Consider the following 20,733-nt stretch of genomic DNA (forward strand, 5'->3'; position numbering starts at 1 on the left):
GAGAAAACTCTCATGTGCTCTTAGGGTCTACACTCCATTTTGGACTCCTGAGAGCCCCAATCTGGGACTTCTTCATTCAGTAAGAGGATCCCAGTGCCCCCTTCTGGTGGAGCAGGGATGAACTCCCAGAGGGAAGCCAAGCCCCCATCCACCCCAAACCAGCTCCATGGTGTTGGCCCTGTATCTTTAATTATTTTCTGTTTGATTCCCATGAGAAGGATTTGCTAAGGGGGCTCCCTTGTGAGGCCGGGGCCTCTTACCTTGCAGTGCCCCAGCCCTGGTGACTAGACATAGACCTGCTCAAGCCTGGTGTCCCAACTGGGTGCCCCAAGACGGGGAACAGGCACACTCCCTGGTATTCTTGGAATCATGTAGAAACTGTGTGCGGCCCATGACTAGGTTCACAGGCATCCCGAAGCTTTAGATGCCGTTTGTTTGGGGAAGCTGGTGTGTCAGGACCTGGGAACAGATGTCAGCCTGTACAGCTGAGGGGCCTTGGGCAAATAAGTTGACCTCTCTGCCTCAACTTCTTTATATGTAAAGTGAGGATAAGTCTACTACCTACCTTTTAGGAATACCATGAAAATTAAATAAGATAATATAGGTAAAGAGCTTAGAACAGTCCTTAGAACAGAGTAAGTGCTCAATAAATATGAGCTGTTATTATTGCAAGGATTTTGCTGGAACCCTGACTATGCAAGGCTGATCAGAAACCTTGATAGGTAGTTACAGTTGACTTGGATAAATCAGATTGGAAATTGAACAAATGATTACTGAATCTGCACTGGGTGGTTGACAAAATCCTTTAAAATATGGATGAGTGATACAAGGAGTAGAGGCTGGCCGATAGCCTTAGCATGGGGACAGGACAGGGAAGGGTCAAGGAGGGAGAAGAAGGGCACCCCCACGCCCCTCAGAACCTACAACTTGCATCTCCCCAGGTTGCTGTACCTTGTACTCAGGCATCAGGAGCTGGAACATAACTTTCTTTCTTCCGCTTCTGAAAGTCTATTCTCTGTGTTTGTCTGACGGCATCAGACCAGGAGGTCCCCAAGGGTGGGATTCGAGTGCATTCATTTCTGCGTGGGCTCAGGGCTGGACACAGAGAATGTCAGGCTCAGGGCCTGTCAGGGAGGTTCTGCACCTGCTCTGGACCCCAGCTCACCCAGCTGTGAGTAGGGGAGTGGTGGTGAGCATCACCCACGGGCCAAGCCTGTACTGGGCTCTAGCACTCAAACCCCTCAGGAGGTATTAGTACTCCTAATTTACAGATGAAGAGGTGGAAAACCAGCAAGGTCCAGGTGCCCAAGCAGCTCTGCTTGAATTGAACCCAGATCTCCTGAAGCCATAGGGACTTTTTCTCCTCCACTTCTCTGCCCATAAGGTTAATGCTTATGGCCTTGGGGACCTCATGCCCAGGAGCCCGTCGGGCACGATCAGTCATGGGGGAGAGCTCAGTAAATTGTGGAGTGGGGTGTGCCAGGGGCAGGTTTTCAGTATACAGCACAGTCTTCCCCTCACCCACTACAGTGATGACCACAGATCACTGTAGCAGGTGCACAGACCCCATCTCCCTCCTGCTTCCAGAGTCATCCTCAGAACCAGGCCAGCCCAGCTCAAGGCCCCATCTGTGGTAGCAGCTCCGTGGGTGAGGAAGGAGCCAAGCAAACCCCACCCCCAAACTCATGATAACTGACCACATGTGGACCAGCCTCCTTGTTGGTTCAGCATCAGTGCCTGGACCAGGGTTGAAGGGAACTGCTGACCTGGAAAAAAGTTTCCTGAGCTGGGGCAGGTGGGTAGACAGTGAGGGCCAGGCTTCCTCCCTGAGAGCAGGCAGCCTACTCTGGCTTTACCTAATGAGCCCCATGGGACTCAGCCCCTCGGAGATCTACAGAAGTCAGCTTTATGCTACACAAAGTACATTTTCACTGTTTTATAGGATGTTTCATCTCCCAAGAAGTGGTAACAGGTAGAAAAGAGATGAGCTCATCACATACCCTCTGCAGATTAAGGTTTTCTTGGTAGAAGGTGCATGCTATGCATTTTATTTTATTTTTTATTATTTTAAAAAAGATTTTATGTATTTATTGGAGAGAGAGAGAAAGCATGTGAGCACACAAGCAGGGAAGGGCCAGAGAGACAAGCAGACTCCCCATTGAGCCCAAAGCAGGACTCCATTCCAGGACCCCGAGATCATGACCTGAGCCAAAGGTGGACCCTTAACCACGGAGCCACCTGAGGTGCCCCCCGCCATTCATTTTATTTTATTTTATTTTTAATATTTTATTTATTCATGAGAGACACAGAGAGAGAGAGGCAGAGACACAGGCAGAGGGAGAAGTAGGCTCCACACAGGGAGCCCGATGTGGGACTTGATCCCAGGACTCCAGGATCATGCCCTGGACTGAAGGCAGGCACCAAATCATTGAGCCACTCAGGGATCCCCCACACCATCCATTTTAAAGCAGAGATGTCTTTGAAAACTTTTTTCAGTCCCGATGAGCAGAGGTCAATGAAAGGACCATTCTCCAACCAACACATAAATATTGGAATATTGAGGATTATTGATACTTACCTACTTCCAAATTCCAGCCATTTAGATGAAAACGCTTATCAACAGCTTAGACACCAGTATGTTCTAGAAATTTTGAAATCTTAACCATCTGATAGTTATAAAGGTGGAACTTTTTTTTTAAGATTTTATTTATTTATTCATGAGAGACAGAGAGAGAGAGAGAGAGGCAGAGACACATGCAGAAGGAGAAGCAGGCTCCATGCAGGGAGCCCGACGTGGGACTCGATCCCAGGTCTCCAGGATCAGGCCCCGAGCCGGAAGCAGCGCTAAACCGCTGAGCCACCAGGCTGCCCAAAGGTGGAACTTTTTGAAGCTGAGATAGAATAATCTTATCCATCTTTATCAATCTCAGAACACTAACTGGCAGGCTTACAATGAATTCAGCCATTAGTTTTCCTTTCTTGCCCAAGGGGAGATAAATCTTCTCGCTTTTTCAGTTTATAAATGATTCTTTAGGTTTGAATAAACACACTTGGAGAAAGAAAACCCTTGATTTTGGTGGAAGAAGCAGTCTCTGCAGGCCCACGTGGTCCTTCCGCTGAGACGTTCATTTGTTTAACAAGATTAATTCAGTGCAACAGGTATTCGCTGGGGGCAGCATGGGTGACAGAGCACAGCCAGATGCCTTCCCTGCCTCTGGTGAGGGTCCCATCCAATGACAGAGGCTGCCCTTCTTCTCTTGCGATGCTTTGTGATGAGCGATTTAATTGGTAGGGGCCCTTAGGGAAGCTCAAAGAAGAGTATGGCAGGGAATTCACGGGGAGGTGGTGATACCAGCCTGGGAAGGTGACTTGGGGCTCACCCAGCTCAAGGGGCCCAACCCCGCCCTGAATCGGCGAGCTCAGTTCTCTGTGACAGCAGCTAGTGGTACATTTCTGGAATGGCCCCTCTTGCCACTGCCCACCCCGGATGCCTTTCGGATGATACAGCGGGTGGAAGGCACTGGATGTTCTCACTGACAAATTCTTGAGCAGTTAAACATTGGGGTGCCCGCCTAGGCAAGTTGTCCAGATGTCACCAAGAGCATACGGGGGAGTGAGGATTTTATAAGTAGTTTACAACTGACCCGAACTTTGTCATCAAAGCAGTGGTTAAAAAAAAAAAAAAAAGAAAGAAAGAAAAAAAAAAAAAAAAAGCAGTGGTTAAAATTACAATTCTCCTTTCTCCGTTGTGCCTTCACGTTGCAATGTACCTTAGGCTAAAACGTATTTATGGAAGGTCTTTCTTTAAAAAACAAACTATAGTTTTAAGTAAGTATTGAACAAAATAAATCTAACATCTCATTTTTACTGTGGTTTCAAGCGTCTCAGCCCATGGACAGTCTTTGTTATAGATGTGGGAAGTGGGCCCTGATCACAAGGGGACAAGTGCAGGTGGGGTGACTTGGCATGGCTCCTGCAGCTGCCCTGGCCTGACTTGGCCCCAAATAACCACTGTATTAATTTCTCCTGGAGGACTCCCTCTGGTAGAGAGCATGCTGTGTCTCCGGCAGGGATATGCATTCTTGCACTCTGCTTCATTCAAAACTCACAAACGTTCTGGGGTGTGGACAGTATTGGCCCCACTTTACAGGTGAGGAGACCCAGGCACACAGAGGCCAAGTCACACCCTTCAGCAGCAGAGCCACAGCTGGCTTGGGAGCCTTCCCCATAACCTACTAAATTTAGAACTCCCTCCATTTCTTGGGTAGGGAAAACCGACATTTCCTCATCTTTTGTCAAGTGCTAGCAAAGCGTGGCTTCAGGCCATCAAATTGTTGCCTCAAAGCCCCTGCTTTATAGAGGTCTGGATTGGCCCCTAAAAATATCCCCCTCCCCTGAGGGCTGCCTAGGTGCCCCAGCTCTGTCCAGCACCCTACGCTGTAATCAGTGCCTCCCTCACAACCGTGGGCCTTTTGAAGGAAGGAGTTCTTAATCAGGCTTTGTATTTCCACCACCGGGAACTTTGCGCAGAGCTGGTCCTCCAGAAATGTTGCTGAGTGAATGAATGAATGAATGAATGAATGAACGAACAAATGAATGCGTGAGTGAGTGAAGCAAATGATTGGCAAAATCAGAAATCAAGTCTGTCCGACTCCAAAGATTTCTCATTCATTTCATTTCGCCTGGGGCAGGATTTAAGCTTCTCCATTTGGCCTGCCTTGGGTCTGAAAAGTGCTATGTCGGTGTCTCCGGTGTCTCCGTGGGGGGTGGCTGGGGATGCAGACTTTCTCCCTGTTGGGGAGGCGGGATGGAGGCTCAGAAGGGCTCTGTGGGAGATGTTGAGGGACAAGCCCCAGGCTGTATGGTTTGGTGGAGGTGGAGAGGAGCAAAACACAGACAGACCACAGGGCTGATTTGAAGTCGGGAGACAGAGATCTTCCCCTAACAGGCTGTGGGATGGCCCAGAGCCTCCACATCCTCCCTGTAAGGTGTGTGTTTTGTGGGGGGGAGGGCGTGTGTTCTCCAAGCTCTGGGGCTTCTAGCTGGGGTGAGGGGAGGGCTTGGGAGGCTCCTTCTGCTTCTCTGGCAGTGACCCGACCAGCCAGGCCAGCTCCCTGTAAGGTGCCAGGATCTCCTCCAGCCATGGGAGGCCGAGCTTGGGGTTGAGACCAGGGCTGGGCTGGAAGGGAGGAACCAGGAAACTTCAGTGTCCTTGGGAACAGCTAACGGAGCAGGGGGTGAGTTCTGGCTGAGGTCAAGACCCCCACCCCACCATACCAAACATCAAGAGTGTTCATAAGTGGGCTTTTCATGAAATTAGTGGATGGGTTGGTACCACTCAGAGGGATTATATGATTGCTTTTATTATTGTCCCCAGCCCTGGGGGGAGGCTCCCGTCTCAGACTCCTCCATGGTAATTAATTAGGACCTGCCTGGCCTGAGAGTTAGAGGTGTCCTGTTTTACTATAAAATGTAGCATGTCTTTGGTTTTCAACATTCAGTTCAAGGCCACACCATCACTGAAGCCTCCCTGGACCTTTTCAAGCAAAACTGACCATCCTCCTTATAGACCCTGCTGTGTGCAGGATGCAGGGCTCTTGCCCTTGGGCCCCAGGACAATTAACCACTGTTACCCATCTGTCCTCTCCATAAGGCCACGACCAAGGGGAAATGGTCCATAAATGGACACCTGAGTGGACCGAGAGATGAGGGCGTGGCAAACCCAGACACGGTATCAAGAGATGATGAGAAAAGGAATTTGGGGGTGGAAGCTGAGAGGTGGAGGGGACCTAGCCCTGGGTAGAGTGAGCCAAAACCAGCACACAGGCCCTAGGGAACACTGGCTAGGGGACTTACTTTTTTTTTTTTTTTTCAATTTTTTGATTGTGATGAAAGAGACCTGTAACATAAAATTTACCATCTTAAAACTATTTTTTTAAGATTTTTTAATTTATTTATTCATGAGAGACACACGAAGAGAGGCAGAGACAGAGGCAGGGGAGAAGCAGGCTCCCTGTGGGGGCATGATGTGGGACTTGATCCCAAGGACCCCAGGATCACGACCTGAGCCAAAGGTAGACACTGAGCCACCCAGGTGCCCCATTTTAAAACTATTTTTTAATTGGGGAATAATTAGCACCTGAACTATTTTTAAGTACACAGTTCAGTGGTATTAAATATGTTAATAATATTGTACAACCATCACCACCATTCATCTCCAGAGCTCTTCTCATCCTGGAAAAGCAAAACTCTATACCCACTAACCACTAACTTGCCACCCCCTCCCAGCCCCTGGCAACCACCGTCTATTTTCTCTTTGTGAACTTTTTTTTTAAGATTGTATTTATTTATTCATGAGAGACACAAGAGAGAGAGGCAGAGACATAGAGGGAGAAGCAGGCTTCCTGTGGGGAGCCTGATGCAGGACTCGATCCCAGGACCCCAGGATCACGCCCCGAGCCAAGGGCAGATGCACAACCAGTGAGCCACCCAGGGGGCCCCTCTCTGTGAACTTGACCACCCCAGGTACCTCACAGGAGCAGAGGCTTTTCTGTGACTGGCTTATTTCACTTATCAGCCTGTCCTCAAGGTTCATCCATGTTGTGGCATGGATCAGAATTCCCTTCCTTTTTAAGGCTGAATAATATTCCATTGTAGGGAGAGACCGCAGTTTGCTTATCCATTCATCTGCCATGCACATATTTTAGCTATTGTCAGAGGCTTTCTTATAATTCCCTTTTCTTCCCTTTTTCTTTTTTTTTTTTTTTTGAGACAAGGAAACCTCACTCATTCATATCAGTTGTAAGCAAGGTGAAATTATAATGGCCTCAAAAAATAAAGTACTTCTTTTACTTTTAAGTTCCAACGGTAGCTTGACCTCGGCTAACAAAATATGCCTCCTACAGGTCTTAGAAATGCTGCTAGAAAAATCACGTGCTCCGATTGGGTCACCAGGCGCTTCCGTGGAAGTGAGGGTTTTCAGAGGGCTGGAGAAGCAAGGTTCATTCCCAGAGCTGACATCTGCCTTGGGATTTTGCTGTCGGTGTGCAGGCCCATTTGTGAAGGCGGGGATGGCAGTGGCTGCTAAGGACATTCCTTCACACACCCTGTTCAAATCCCTACTGACGCTGCCTTCAGAAAAGAGATTCCTGTGTAAGGTGGTTTCTTCCCATTCACACCCACATCCTTTTTTTTTAATTTTTTTTTTGTAGTCCTCATCTTTTTTTAATTTAAATTTTAAATGGAGGTATAATTAACATAGAACATTATATCATTTTCAGGTTTACAACATAATGATTTGATATTTGGATATGTCAAGAAATGATCGCCACAGTAAGTCTAGCTAACACCTGTCACCTTCCGTAGTTGCAATACAGTTTTTTCCTTGGGATGAGAACTCTCGAGATCTACTCTCTTAGCAATTTTCAAATATATAATACAGCATGATCCACATACTTCTTTTTTTAAAAAACTTTTTGTTTGGCCACAGTTTCAGACTAAGAGAAAAGTTAGAAGCAGGGGACAAAGAATTGCGGGTCCCTATTGCGCCAAGTCTTTCTGTATTTGTGTGACCCTCAACCCCTCTTGCAGGCTCTCTGCATATACATGCATGTACTGACTTACACACACACACACACACATATTGTTTCCTTGCACATTGTTTAAAAGGGAGCTGCACACACATAACCCCTTCCTCTGAATCCTTCCATTTTTAGAGGAGAACAAATGGAAACAAGACAGTGTGCTGGGGAAAGGATTGATGGGGTGCAGGCTGGGGGATGGAGGAAACCCCGAAGCCGAGGTCCCAAGAGAAAGGCATGGGTCCCCATTTGAGATCCCAGATGTTCGAAGGAGTTGTCTCAGGGCTGGCGCTGAAGGTGGGTCGGTTGATGAGAGAAGCATCTGAGAGGGGCCGCTTCCTGGGACTCTTGATCTTGTTCTTTCCTCTTGACCTCATCTCCTGGCTGCCCCATCCGAGCCTTGCATGGAGCCTCTGCCCCCCAGAGGCTCTTCTCTGTCCTGCAGAGAAGATGCCCCAGGCAGGGGGTTCGAGCCCTAGCTCTGCCTCTGACCACTTGTAGGTTCTTGGATGAGCCACTAACTCCCACAGGCCGCAGGTTCTGGATGCATTTCACACGGTGGCTGCGTGGTGGTGGCCTGATGGATGATGTCCCAGTCGTGGGTCCAGCACGAGGCCCAGTCACTGGTTTTTCGGGAAAACACACTGCTAGTTCCTTTTCCTTCTTGGGCCCTGGGAAGCCCCCTTCAGCCTCTGGGCCCCAAGAAGACCAACCCCCAGCCAGTGTGAGAAGGACGAAGAGAGCTTCTGTGTGCGGGTGGCGCAGCGGTCGGGGGCTGCTTCCCCTGCCCCTGTGATGCCCCCCGCCCCCCCATCCAGGAGAACCCACAGACGAGTTGGCAACAGATCTGCCCACAATGTAGAAAGCCAGCTGGGCGAGAAACCACCAGGCGTGTTGGGGGGCCTTTGCTTGGCTCCTTCACCAGCAGCTAGAGGACCCAGATTCCCCAGGGTCCCCACCAAGGGAGGTGGCTTTAGGAAATAAGCCACCACTCAGTTGCTGGTGACATTCAAGGAGTCCTGTCTCTCTGCGTCTCTGTGGAGTGAGGACGCTCATGAAAGCCCCCGTGTGGGAGTTTTGAGGGGGTTGATTTCAGTTGAGAACATAAGAACCCCCAGAACTGGAGGGAAAATGTGCTCTCTGGGGAAGGGCAGGGACGCATCTCATTCATCTCTGCTGTGACCCCCTTGTGGTGCCAGGATAGTGGCAGACACATAGTAGGGCCGGAGAGCTGCTTGTTTGGCAAACCCTCTCAGGTGGGGCATTGGTCTTGGAGCAAACTTCCAGAAACCTCCTCAAGGCTTGGGGGGCCCTGGGGACCACCTTCTGCCCCCAAGGAACTTAATTGGGACTGCAGTGCCTCCTGGTGGCAGGAGGAGCAACTGCAGCCTTGATCCTGGCCAGCTGGGAGTGGGGCTCTGGAACCTTCCAGCAGGCAGGGGACCAGGGAACTCGCCTTGTGGTTGAGCATTGTGTCCCAGGGCCTGGGGACTCCCCTCAGCTGTGACTTCCCAAGGAGAAGTGCCCCCTCCATAACTCCGTCCCCACTCCCTGGCAGGGAGCCAGGCAATATTTGTTGAAATGAGGACACAGAGAAGCCAAAAGGTCTGTGCAGGGCCATAGCAGCAGCAGGGTCACCTTTGGTCCTTTGTGCCCTGCCCTGTGGCTAGGTGGGTTTTTCATCCCACTCTCCTGCCCCCATGCCACAGCCACCCCATAGAGCAGTGTGTGCTGACGGATCAAGGCCCTCCTGGGTCTGCAGCCCAGCCCTGCAGGCCTGGGTCCCTCCCCTATGAGTGCCCTTGGTCACCCCCCAGCAGGACGTACAGAACGAGCAAAGGCAGCAGGAGCCCAGGCCTGGGTCAGGACCCAGCGGTGCTTCGGGGAGGCCCTGCTCTGAACTGCTCACACTTGAGTGGGGGGTTGGGAGGGCAGGTACATACACAAGCACTGGAAAGCAAGGAATTAGTATTCAAGAGGTAAGTCCAGTCCAGGGGTCATCCTTGCCCTGAATCTTGGGAGTCCGGTAAAAGCAGTCCACAAAAGAAGGAATCTAACAGAGGAAAGATTTAACCTTGCTAGTAATAAAAATGTAAATTCAATCAAGAGCTCACTTTTTTTTTTTTTAAGAGCTCACTTTCATTTATCACACTGGCAAAGATTTTTGAAACACGATGACCGCCACTAGCCCTGAAGCAGGCAGGCATGCAAGTAGCTGAGGAACCGCCGTGGCTCTGAAAGACAGTTTGGCCGTGTTTATCAGAGACCTTCCAATGTGAATAGGCTCCAGTTGAGTTTTTTTAGTTCTTGGAGCTTCTTCTAACTTATTCACCATGATGCATGAAAGATTTAACTATGACGATGTTCATCGCAGGCCTGTTATAATTTCAAACAATCAGAAACCCGGTTCCCCAGCAGTAGGGGATTGGCTAAATAGAACTTGTCCTTCTGATGGAATAATATGCAGCCGTTAAAAAATGATGTGATGGTAGAAGAATAGAGAACAGCATGGAAAGATGTCCTGGATATTGTGTTAGGTTAAAAAAAGGCGTAGGAAAAACTGTGTCCCCTGGGTGTGTGCTTATGTGTGTGTGTTATACGGGTTTTTTTTCTTGGTTTATCTTCACTTAGCTTATTGATTTTTAACATTTTTCCATATGGAACATGGATAATGATTATATTTGTGTGGTGTTCTGGGGGAGTGAAAGAGGGTCTGTGGGACTAGAATCGAGGTGGCGGGTGAGAGGAGGTAAGTCTATACAGCAGGCAGACGTTAGTCCTGTCTGGGCAATCATAAATACCACAGTAAGTCTGATTTGTAAGGTTGGCATATTTAGCAAACAAACAAACAAAAAACTAAACAAGATTTTTTTTTAAAAAAAAAAAGCCCTAACAATAAAACCAAAATGCTCCGTTAAATTTGAATTTCAAAGTAACAAGGAAAAATTTTTACTTTCAGTATTTCCCAAGCAGTATTTAGGACATATGTATATTAAAAATCATTCATTGTTTCTCTGAAATTCTAATTTAACTGAACACCCTGTGCTTTATCTGGCAATCCCAGTGAGAGCTCTGGGGGCTAGGGAAAGCCTTTAGAGAAGGTCACAATATAATCAGATGTATGTGTCTGGTTGTATTTGAGGGTGGTGGGCCTGACAGCAGAGAAACTCATTGGGAGGTGAACGTAAGCCTGTGGTCTGGAAGCCTCCAGTGCCCAAGAAAACTCAAGAGGTTTGGGGCACCCAGTTTGTGAGGACAGCACCCAATCCCCACCACAAAAGTGGCCTTTCTCTGAAGCATCCCTACCCTTCTCTTCTTCCATCCACCCTTATTGGTGCTCATCTCTCACCTCCCAAAATTTCACGGCAGAGTCCAGCACCCTATGAAAGCAATCATGATTTGGGATTCTTCTTGGGCTTTTTTTTAGAGATCTTATTTATTTATTTGACAGAGAGAGAGAGAGAGAGAGAACAGACCTCCTGCCAAGCGGGGACCCTGGAATCATGACCTGAGCCAAAGGCAGATGCTTAACCAACTGAGCCACCCAGGCGCCCCTATCATTTGGGATTTTAATTGCTGCTTTCAAATAGTATTTTAAAATGATTAAAGCAATTCTTGTTCATGGTAGGACAAATAGAAAATTAATTCAGACCAGAAAAGATAAAAGGAACATCAACCCATATACCTATATTCCCACCTCAGGAAACTTCTAGAATTTTCTAAGGATAGATACTCCATTCTCCTTTTTTTAAAGATGAGACGTACTTACTATAACAGGAACATTCTGCCAGATGCTAAAATGCTGTTCTTTTAGAACATCGGTTTCATTCATTGGCTCATCAAATGTCTATTGAACACCTACTGCCTACCAGCCACAATTAGTAGGCACTGGACAGGGGTAGACAAAGCAAATATATTCAGATATACTCTCCGTTTTATGGAAGGCAGAGAGAGACAATAAACAAAGGGGAAATATCCCAAATAAATACACAATAATGTGTGCTAGATGCCAAGAAAGAAACAATTTGCAGAATAAATATCAGGAAGGATCTTCTATTTATGAAAATAACATCCTTTGTTTAACCAATCTCCTATTACTGGGCATTTTGGTTATTTTTGGTTTTTCCATATAATGAACCTTCTCTCCAGCTAATTCTTTGTGCCCATCCATAATTCTTTCTTTAGGATAAATTCTGGAAGTGGGATTTCTGGGTGAAGACATGCAAACTTTTCATTCATTAGGTTTGTTTTGGTTTGGTTTGGTTTGAGTTTTTCTCTGATATACTGAAACACAATTGCATATTTTTCTGTATAGTGTACATGCCTTTCATTTTTACAATAACGTGCTGCAAAATTAAAATCCGGGGGGTGTATAGTTTTTCGAATCTTCACAGATTCCTGTGCGATTCACGTACTCCCCACCGCAGCTGGGGTGCAGGATGGGTCCGCACCCCGGCCCTATGTGGTCAAGCCCTCCTCCCCCCCAGCCCCTGGCAACCAGTGATCTGTTCTCCATCCTCAGGCTGTTGTCTTTCCCAGGATGTCATATGATAAATAAGTGGAGTCATACATATGTAAATTTTGAGTCTGGCTTCTTTTACAGACCATAATGCTGCTTTTGAGAGTTACTTCATGCCATTGTCTGGATAATACCTCACTCCTTCTATCTCTGAGTCCTATCCTCTTGCACAGAGGTTCCAAGTTTGCTTATCCATTCACCTGTTAGGGGACATTTAGGTTGTTTCCCATTTGGGATGATTCTGAGCAAAACTGCTGTAAATATTTGCAGGCAGGTTTGGTGTTTTTCCTCTGAAAATAAGTCTTCGTGTCTCCCGAGCCAATGCCTCGCAGTGGAGTTGCTGGGTCACATGGGGAGCGTGTGTCTAATCGTGTAACTGCTGCTCGGTTTTCCCACCAGTGACATGGGAGTTTCCCTTGCTCCTCGGCCCCGTCATCACCTGGTGCCATCGGGTTTTCCACCTCCTTTGCAGTAGGTGCGTGGTGCTCTCTCCCTGTAGTTTGCATTTCCAGGCTGGATGATAGGTGGAGAGACTTTTCATGCTTTTTTGCCACCTGTATGTCTTCCCGGGTGAAGTGTCTATGTAGATGTTTCATCCACTTTTTTGTGTATCTTTTCCCTTTTCTCTTTTCTGTTAACTAAACCCCACACTTTATTCAGAGGTCACTGGTTTTTTCCTGATGTCCCTTTCCTGGGACCCAATCCAGGACACCACAAGTAGGCCACAAGTCTCCTTACCCTCCCGTGGTCTGTCTGTGACAGTCTCTCGGACCTCCTGTGTTTTAAGAGACATTTTTGGAGCTTGTGTTGGGGAGCAGGGGTTCAGCTACATCACCTGCGGGTGGCTGGCCTGAGCACCTGAGCTCCACCTCCTGCCGTCCTCCGCAGATGGGCCGCTCCCCAAGGGCAGGGACATGCTGGCTGCCTCTACCCGGTGTTCGTTCCCTGAAATGTCTCCTCGGTTACTGCTGCCCCTTCGGCATTATTTATTGGGCCCGGAGCTAAACCAGGGACGTCCAGGCTGAGCTCCGGATGGAGCCCAGTGGCAGATGAGGTGGGCTGGGGACGTGATCAATGGCTCACCTTTAACCTTCGCCCCTACCCCCACACGACTGTTTGGACAGCAGTGGGTTTAGTCGGTGCCCTTTAAATAGCATGAAAGGGCCTCATGCTGGCCTGTTTTGTTTAAGGAGATTACATCGGCGCTGTGCACTCTGCCACAGGGTGTGCGAGGCCAGCTCACCCGAGAACAGAGCGAGCCGCATGTCCCCCACAAAGCAGATGTTTGGAGGAAAAATAGATGTAATCAAAACCATGGAGGATAAAATTACTCAGACCCCTTAGACATACACTCCATATGCATGGGCCTGTGCGCAACTACACACACACACACACACACACACACACACCGCTCCTATGTCCATACTCACCTATGTGTGTCTGCAGAGTAACGCTCACTTGCACAAATCCCCCGTACACAGCAGCACACATCCTACTTGTGGGCCTGCTCGCTGCACAGACCCATCTGCAGGCAACCACACATGTGTTCCCCACACCCATTCACAACTGCAGACTGGTGCCACATGCCCGAGGGCACCCATCCTCGCACACAGAACCAAATACACACAAAGAGGCCTCCGGCACCCTCCCTGCTTCAGAAGTACCCTCTCTTGAAATCACAGTCATGAAGAATTCTAAAAATTTAAAAATCACAGTCACTTTCAGAAATCTCTCAAGGGCTTCTGTATCAAAAAAAAAAAAAAAAAAGGTTAGACGGGACTAGTGTGACATCACCGGGCTGAACCAGAACAAGCAGCAGAGGGTAAAGGGAAGGAAGAGAGGTTTTCCATCTCTTGTATTTCTCGGAGTTCCGGCAGAGGTTGGAGGGACCTTCTGGGGCTCCTGACTAGGACTATATCCTTGAACCAAATGCTTCTACTTCATCAGAAGTGGCTGATGGAAATATGTACCTAGGGCTGTTCGAAGGGCATACCGCACCATCGTGGCTGCCATTGCATGCAGACCTTGGGCGGGGCAGCCATGGATTCTTCTTGATGTTTTGTGTATGCACATGACTCGATTCCTCTGGGCCGTCTGGGGTTTATATCCACATCGGGACATTCCATTGGGAAGCTGCAGATCGGAATTACATGGTCTTGGGCCCCAGAACAGGACAGAGCCCTCTCAGGAGAGGGGCACCAACATGGTGCCAGGGCCAAGTGCATATGGAAGGAAGGGCGGGGGAAGCCAGACCTGCAGGCAGGTGGCCTGGACCCCGGGGGCTCAGATACTGCTCAGCCTCGTGCAGCACGGTGCTCTCGTCCCTGAAGAAGCCTGGCCCTGAAGCAGGGCAAGCTGAGGGTCTCCCAGGGGCCTTTATCCCACTGTGGCCACGTGGTGAGGATGGAGCTGGCTCCTGGCAGATCTGGGAGCCACTTTGGGACTGGCTTCCCTGGACGTTGAAATTCTAGAGCCTCTTCTGTGAATGCCACCTCTTGCTTCTCCCCCTGTCCCCTGACACCCTTCAGTGTCTGTTGGCCTTCTCCCCCTCCCCTTCAGCCAGTCATCCCCTCCTGCTCCTTCCGCTGCCAGCTGTCCGTGGAGGCATTCGTGATTGCAAACCTCTTTTTCACGTATCCTACCCACCCATCTCTCCTCGTCTGGCAGGATGAATTGGCTCATTCATTTGTTCCACAGACCCTTTCTGCGTGCAGCCGGCTCACAGTAGCAGATAAAGGTAGCTGGACAGAGTGAGAGCCCGTAGTATTTGGTTGCTAGAGTCATTCACTTATTCTTCAGCAACTTCTCGCTGTACATCTGCCATCAGCCCCATCCTGGGCTCAGCCCAGAGTCAGCGACATGAGTTTCCAACCCTTGGGGAACTGAGGTTCTCTAGCAGGAAATGGACACTCGGGGCTTGATTAGATACTAGTCAGAAACCCAGGCAGGAACTGGAGAGGCTGAGCAGAGGATAAAGGGATCCGTAGGGTTGTCGCAGTCTGGGAGGACTTCCTGGAAGAGCTGGCTCTTGCCTGGATCTTGGAGGTCAGCTTGCAAGGAGGGCATTCCAGGCAGGTGGCCGGGGGTGCAGGGGAGGGAGACCAAGGGGGTCCGTGGTGACCTTTAGGGTACTTCCTAAAGTACCCGTGGTCTCAAGGGTACTTCCTCGTGAGTTGTGGGGTCCTCTGTTTTCAGCGGCTGCCTTGTTGAGGAGGGCACTGCAGGGCGACTGGATCCTGACCAAGCACCCAGGCCTGGGGCCACCTGCCTGACTCTCCACCCAGCTCCTCAGGATCATATGGTTGGGGAGCAAAGTGCTGGCTTTGCCCGGGGCCCAGCACCACCCCGCAGCCCATCCCTGGCACCTCCTGTGTCAGTCTTGTTAAATGTGGGGCCGCCTGAGAACAGGAGTCAAAACCACAGCTGTTTAGTCAGGACAGAGGACTCGGGGAGGTGTGGTGGCCATCCTGGGAAGGGCCCTGCAGAGCTGGAGCCGGGACCAGCGAGCCACACTGTCCGAGAGACAGACATGGGCTGGACCTCAGGATGAAAGGCCCGGCCGTCACTGCAGCCCGCGCAGCAGCACCTGCTGGAGATGCTGCAGGTTGGAAAGAGTTTGCAATAGACCCCCTCTTCATCCAGAGTCTGGGATCTTCGAACTGAGCCCCTGAGAGGGCCTTGGCTTGTCATTCTGACCCATCGGGTGGGCCATGAAACCTTGGGGAATTGTTCTTTGTCATTGAAACTAGAGACCCGGCCTCCAGATTTAAAGCAAAATGATCAGTAGTGAAGACTGAGGTGAGGAGGTTCTCTTCCCTCTTCTTTGAGGAGCCGAAGCATCCGTTTGCCAGAATTCCTTCCATCCCTAAGCCTTCCCAATTGGCTGACGTTTGCCTGGTTGCAGACAGGTCCCCATACCTGTCCCCTCTTCTCGCCACCCCACGCCCTCAGGGAAGGCCCCCGGTGGTGGCTTGGGCAGGAGGAACACTCCACTGGGCTGAGGCGGTGCCACAGCCCTGCCACCCCCCGCCCCCCGGCTCCAGATGGGGCACAGCCGCTGCATTTGCAGAGGAGACTCTGTGATGTGAGAAGAGTCATCCGAGGTGACGGGCACCTCATGGTAGAGCTGGGGCCAAGAGCAGACCTCCAGCTCCTGTTCCGGTGGCCTTTGTGCACACTGTGCTGTCTCCCTGTTTTTCCCCCACTCCTTGGGTCTCAGTGGTACGAGAAACTGGATTCTTACTTCTCGCCATAGAAGACTGGAGGCTCTGCTGTCTGCCCACTGGCTAAGACCAGACCTAGGTCAACGCGGAGGGGCTCCTCTCAGGGGCCGTGTCTTCCCCTCCTCATCCTCAGGCTGGTCCTTCTGCCCCCAAGAGGAGCAGAGCAGGACTCCTCGATTATGGGAGCTCCCTGCATTCTCTGGCCCTACCCCGTCTCCAAGGGAAAAGGCCCCAAGCCACAGGGTAGGAATAGAGGACGGATCCAGGACCTAGAGGCCGTGCTTTGTCACTTATTAGCACACATTCCCTGCTCTCTCTGGCGTGAGCTTCCCACCAGTTAAAACTAGGAGTTTGGAAAAAAAAAAAAAAAACAAACTAGGAGTTTGGGCTGCTCCCTACAACCCTCGGTTTCTGTAACATGCAGCTCCCCGTGCAGCCCGGGCCCCTGTTGCTGTGCGGGGTGGTCCCCGTCCCAGGCCGGATGCCAGAGGACACTCTGAGGGTCTGTGGGGTCATGGGATGGGGCCTGGAGATCAGTGCAGGAGGGGCAGGGGCTGCCCCCCAGTCTGGCCTCCAGGAAATTGCATAACAGAGATGTTTATTTTTGGTGAGGCTGGGTGGGATTTCTTCTCTTAAAAAAAAAAAAACCCAAAACATAAAACTTGTTTGTCTGCCAGCAAGATAAATATCTTCGCTGAAAGCTCTTGGCCCCACTGCCAGCTGCAGTTTGCATAATGTTGTCACTAAAGCCGTGGCGGTCTGAGTGTGCCCCGGCTCGCGTGGGTGTCCCCCGCAGGAGGCCTGGGGGCCATCGCCCTCCCCCTTGGCATCAGCGTGGTTGGTGGCCTCCAGCAGTGGGCTCCAGGCACTCACCTCCACTCCCTTCCTCGGTGCCCTGGAGAGAGAGGTGGGGATGCCAGGCTGATGTCCCTCCCACCTCCCCAGCATCGAGAGAGCCCCCAGGGCACACAGAAAGCTACGGAGGAGAGCCAGGAGGAGAGCCAGCCCGAACCCTCAGCCCCCAGGACGTGGACGCTGTCAGGGGACCTGAGCGGGAGGCACAGTCCTGATCCTTCGTGCCCACCGCTTGGACCCCTGCCCCTCAGAGGGGCTCACACCAAACACATGTGCTGGTGTCAGTCGGAGCCTGTACTTGTGCTTCTCAGAGGCTCCCCGGAGGCCTTAACTACTCTGTGCTTGCGCCCCGCACACGACCGCACTCCACGGGAGTCACGGGCCCCGAGAAGGGCTCCCACGCGTCTCCCAGGCCAGCACCTGCACCCATCTCTGCACGCGGATGCTCTGGGGAGGGTCTGCCTGCTGGGAAGGTGTCTCCAGGGCCAGAGCCCCCTGCTGCTCGGAAGTCCATCCCAGAACTGGGGATACCATTACCGGCAGCAACCTACGCAGCCCGCACTGCCTGTGCTAAGGGCTTTGCCTGGTGGCCTCCTTAATCCCACACCACCCCAGGAGGGACATCCCACAGGTATCTTCATCCCCATTTTATAGGTGGGGAAACTGAGGCACGAAGCTGATAAGGGAACTGTCCTAGTACACAGCTGGAGTGCAGTATGTATGGGATTCATATCCTTCACCAGCTCCAGAGATCGTGCTCTAACCTTGATTCTTTTTTTTTTTTTTTTTTTTTTTTTTTCAATTCATGAGAGACACAGAGAGAGGCAGAGACACAGGCAGAGGGAGAAGCAGGCTCCCTTCAGGAGCCCGATGCAGGACTCGATCCCAGGACCCCAGGATCACGACCTGAGCCTAAGGCAGACGCTCAACCACTGAGCCCCCCAGGTGTCCCTTTAACCTTGATTCTGAGGCCAGTGTGTCTGCCCAGGGAGCTCACTGGGCCATTTGGACACAGACAAGTTACTCCCGCCCCCACCCCGCACCCCCGCTGGCCTCCACCTCCTCACCCCTGACTTACTTAGATCCACCGCTCCTTTCCAGCGCTGGGCAACTGGGAATCGGCCCGCGGAGCCGCATCCTGGCAGATGGAGTGGCGGTGCGCCCAGGCCGCCAGCTTAGTGTGAATCTGCCGGGGCGCTCGTGTCAGCGTCCCCGGGGATACAGGTGGGGACGCAGGTGCCACCGCCCGGGCTCCTTAGTGAATGCACCACTTGCATGGAGGAGGCAGGGCCCTGCTGGGCGGGCGGTAGGTGAAGCCCGGGGAGGGGAGGGGCGGGGCGTGACCCCTGGCGCTGGATCCTTGGGGGCAGGGGGTTCTCCACACTCCTGCTGAGCCTAAGCGGGACCAGGCCAGGACAGGAGGGGCATTCTGCCTCGACGCTGCCTTCCTCCTCGCCGCCGCCCCACTGGGCCAGACGTGGATGCTGAATTAGTTTTCCCTTCCCCGGGAGTCTGAGGCACTGGGTTGGCATTCCCCATATCCAAAGCAAAAGTCCTGGCAAAGGGAATCCTTCTAGAAGGAGGAGCCTAGGGTCAGTGGGGGTGGGGATTCAAGGTCTGAGAGATCAGATTGGCTGACCCAGAGTCATATTATGCTGGTGCTGAAGGGGGTCCACTCTGAGATGATGGCAAAGAGGCTCAGAGATGGAAATGGATCTGCCCAAAGTCACACAGCATGGTAATGGCAAGCCAGGATTATGTATTTTTTTTTATTGGAGTTCGATTCGCCAACCTATAGCATAACACCCAGTGCTTATCCCGTCAAGTGCCCCTCTCAGTGCCCGTCACCCAGTCACCCCATCCCCCCACCCACCTCCCCTTTCACCACCCCTTGTTCGTTTCCCAGAGTTAGGAGTCTCTCATGTTCTGTCTCCCTCTCTGATATTTCCCACTCATTTTCTCTCCTTTCCCCTTTATTCCCTTTCACTATTTTTTATATTCCCCACAAACAAGACCGTATAATATTTGTCCTTCTCCGATTGACTTACTTCACTCAGCACGATACCCTCCAGTTCCATCCACGTCTAAGCAAATGGTGGGTATTTGTCATTTCTAATGGCTGAGTGATGTCCCATTGTATACATAGACCCCAGCTTCTTCATCCATTCATCTTTCGATGGACACCGAGGCTCCTTCCACAGTTTGGCTATTGTGGACATTGCTTCTATAAACATCGGGGTGCAGGTGTCCTGCTGTTCCACTGCATCTGTATCTTTGGGGTAAATCCCCAGCAGTGCAATTGCTGGGTCCTTAGGGCAGTTCTACTGTTAACCCTTTGAGGAACCTCCACACAGTTTTCCAGAGTGGCTGCACCAGGTCACATTCCCACCAACAGTGCAAGAGGGTTACCGTTTTTCCACATCTTCTCCAACATTTGTGGTTTCCTGCCTTGTTAATTTTCCCCATTCTCACTGGTGTGAGGTGGTATCTCATTGTGGTTTTGATTTGTATTTCCCTGATGGCAAGTGATGCGGAGCAAGCTGGGATTAGAACCCGGGCCTCCTGACCTCAAATCCAGTGGGACGCTGAGAGGGGACTGGCTGAGGGAGGGCCCTGCCCCTCCCTTCTATCTTGCTCAGTTCAGCCACTGGTTTCTGACCTCATTTCCTCCCCCCTCCCCACCCCCAGCCAAAGAGAGCTCCCTGGGTGAGCCAGAGTTGCCGCCCGACTCTGACACCGTGGGGATGGACAGCAGCTACCTCAGTGTGAAGGAGGCTGGAGTGAAGGGGCCCCAGGACCGGGCCAGCGCCGACCTCCCCAGCCCGCTGGAGAAGGCCGACTCTGAGAGCAACAAGGGCAAGAAGCGGAGGAACCGAACGACTTTCACCAGCTACCAGCTGGAGGAACTGGAGAAGGTCTTCCAGAAGACCCACTACCCCGACGTATACGCCCGGGAGCAGCTGGCCATGAGGACAGACCTCACCGAGGCCCGCGTGCAGGTCAGTGACGGCGCCCGGGGGTGGTGGTGGGAGAGGTGAGGGCCTGCCATCGGGCCAGTGGCCAAAGCTGGGACTACCTGACCGTCCCTCAACTGCACCACCAGGGCTTTCTTTACCCCAGTCCCTGCTCCAACCAGAGCAAGTCTGCTTTTATCTGCCTGAATACCAGGCCTCTTGCTCTGGAGGGAGCAGGGACAGAAGAAGGAGGGCCCCGGGGGAGGTGCAGGAAGCCGTTAGTGTATTTCTGGGCTCTCTGTGGTATGGGCGTTCAGGCCCTTTCACAGAGGAGAAGATAACTCATCTATGCCCTCAAAAGCCTATCTCTTAGGAAGGAAGCAGGATAAACCTAAAAACATCCACTGCAGTCCAATGGACAGAAGCAGAGAACAATCCAGCTCTTCATTTTGCCCAGGATGGCTGCCTCCTCCTCCACCATCATGGCTAAACCAGTAGCCCCCTACCACTATCCAGCCATTGAAACACCCAACACAACACAACCCAAACACCACAGTCAACCCAGCCTGACATGGTTCAATACAATCCAACAGAACCCAACA

General features: G+C 51.2%; 1 protein-coding gene across 1 annotated transcript in view; it reads left to right on the forward strand.

Annotated features, from left to right (window-relative positions):
* Nucleotides 1-20,733, forward strand: part of ALX4 (ALX homeobox 4) — a 42,206-nt gene that overhangs the window by 12,526 nt on the left and 8,947 nt on the right. The window contains exon 2 of the mRNA XM_041722665.1: nucleotides 19,866-20,176. Coding sequence (XP_041578599.1) covers nucleotides 19,866-20,176 — 311 coding nt within the window. The remainder of the gene's footprint in view (nucleotides 1-19,865; nucleotides 20,177-20,733) is intronic.

This window comes from Vulpes lagopus, chromosome 11 (assembly GCF_018345385.1).
Source record: "Vulpes lagopus strain Blue_001 chromosome 11, ASM1834538v1, whole genome shotgun sequence".
NCBI lineage: Eukaryota > Metazoa > Chordata > Mammalia > Carnivora > Canidae > Vulpes > Vulpes lagopus.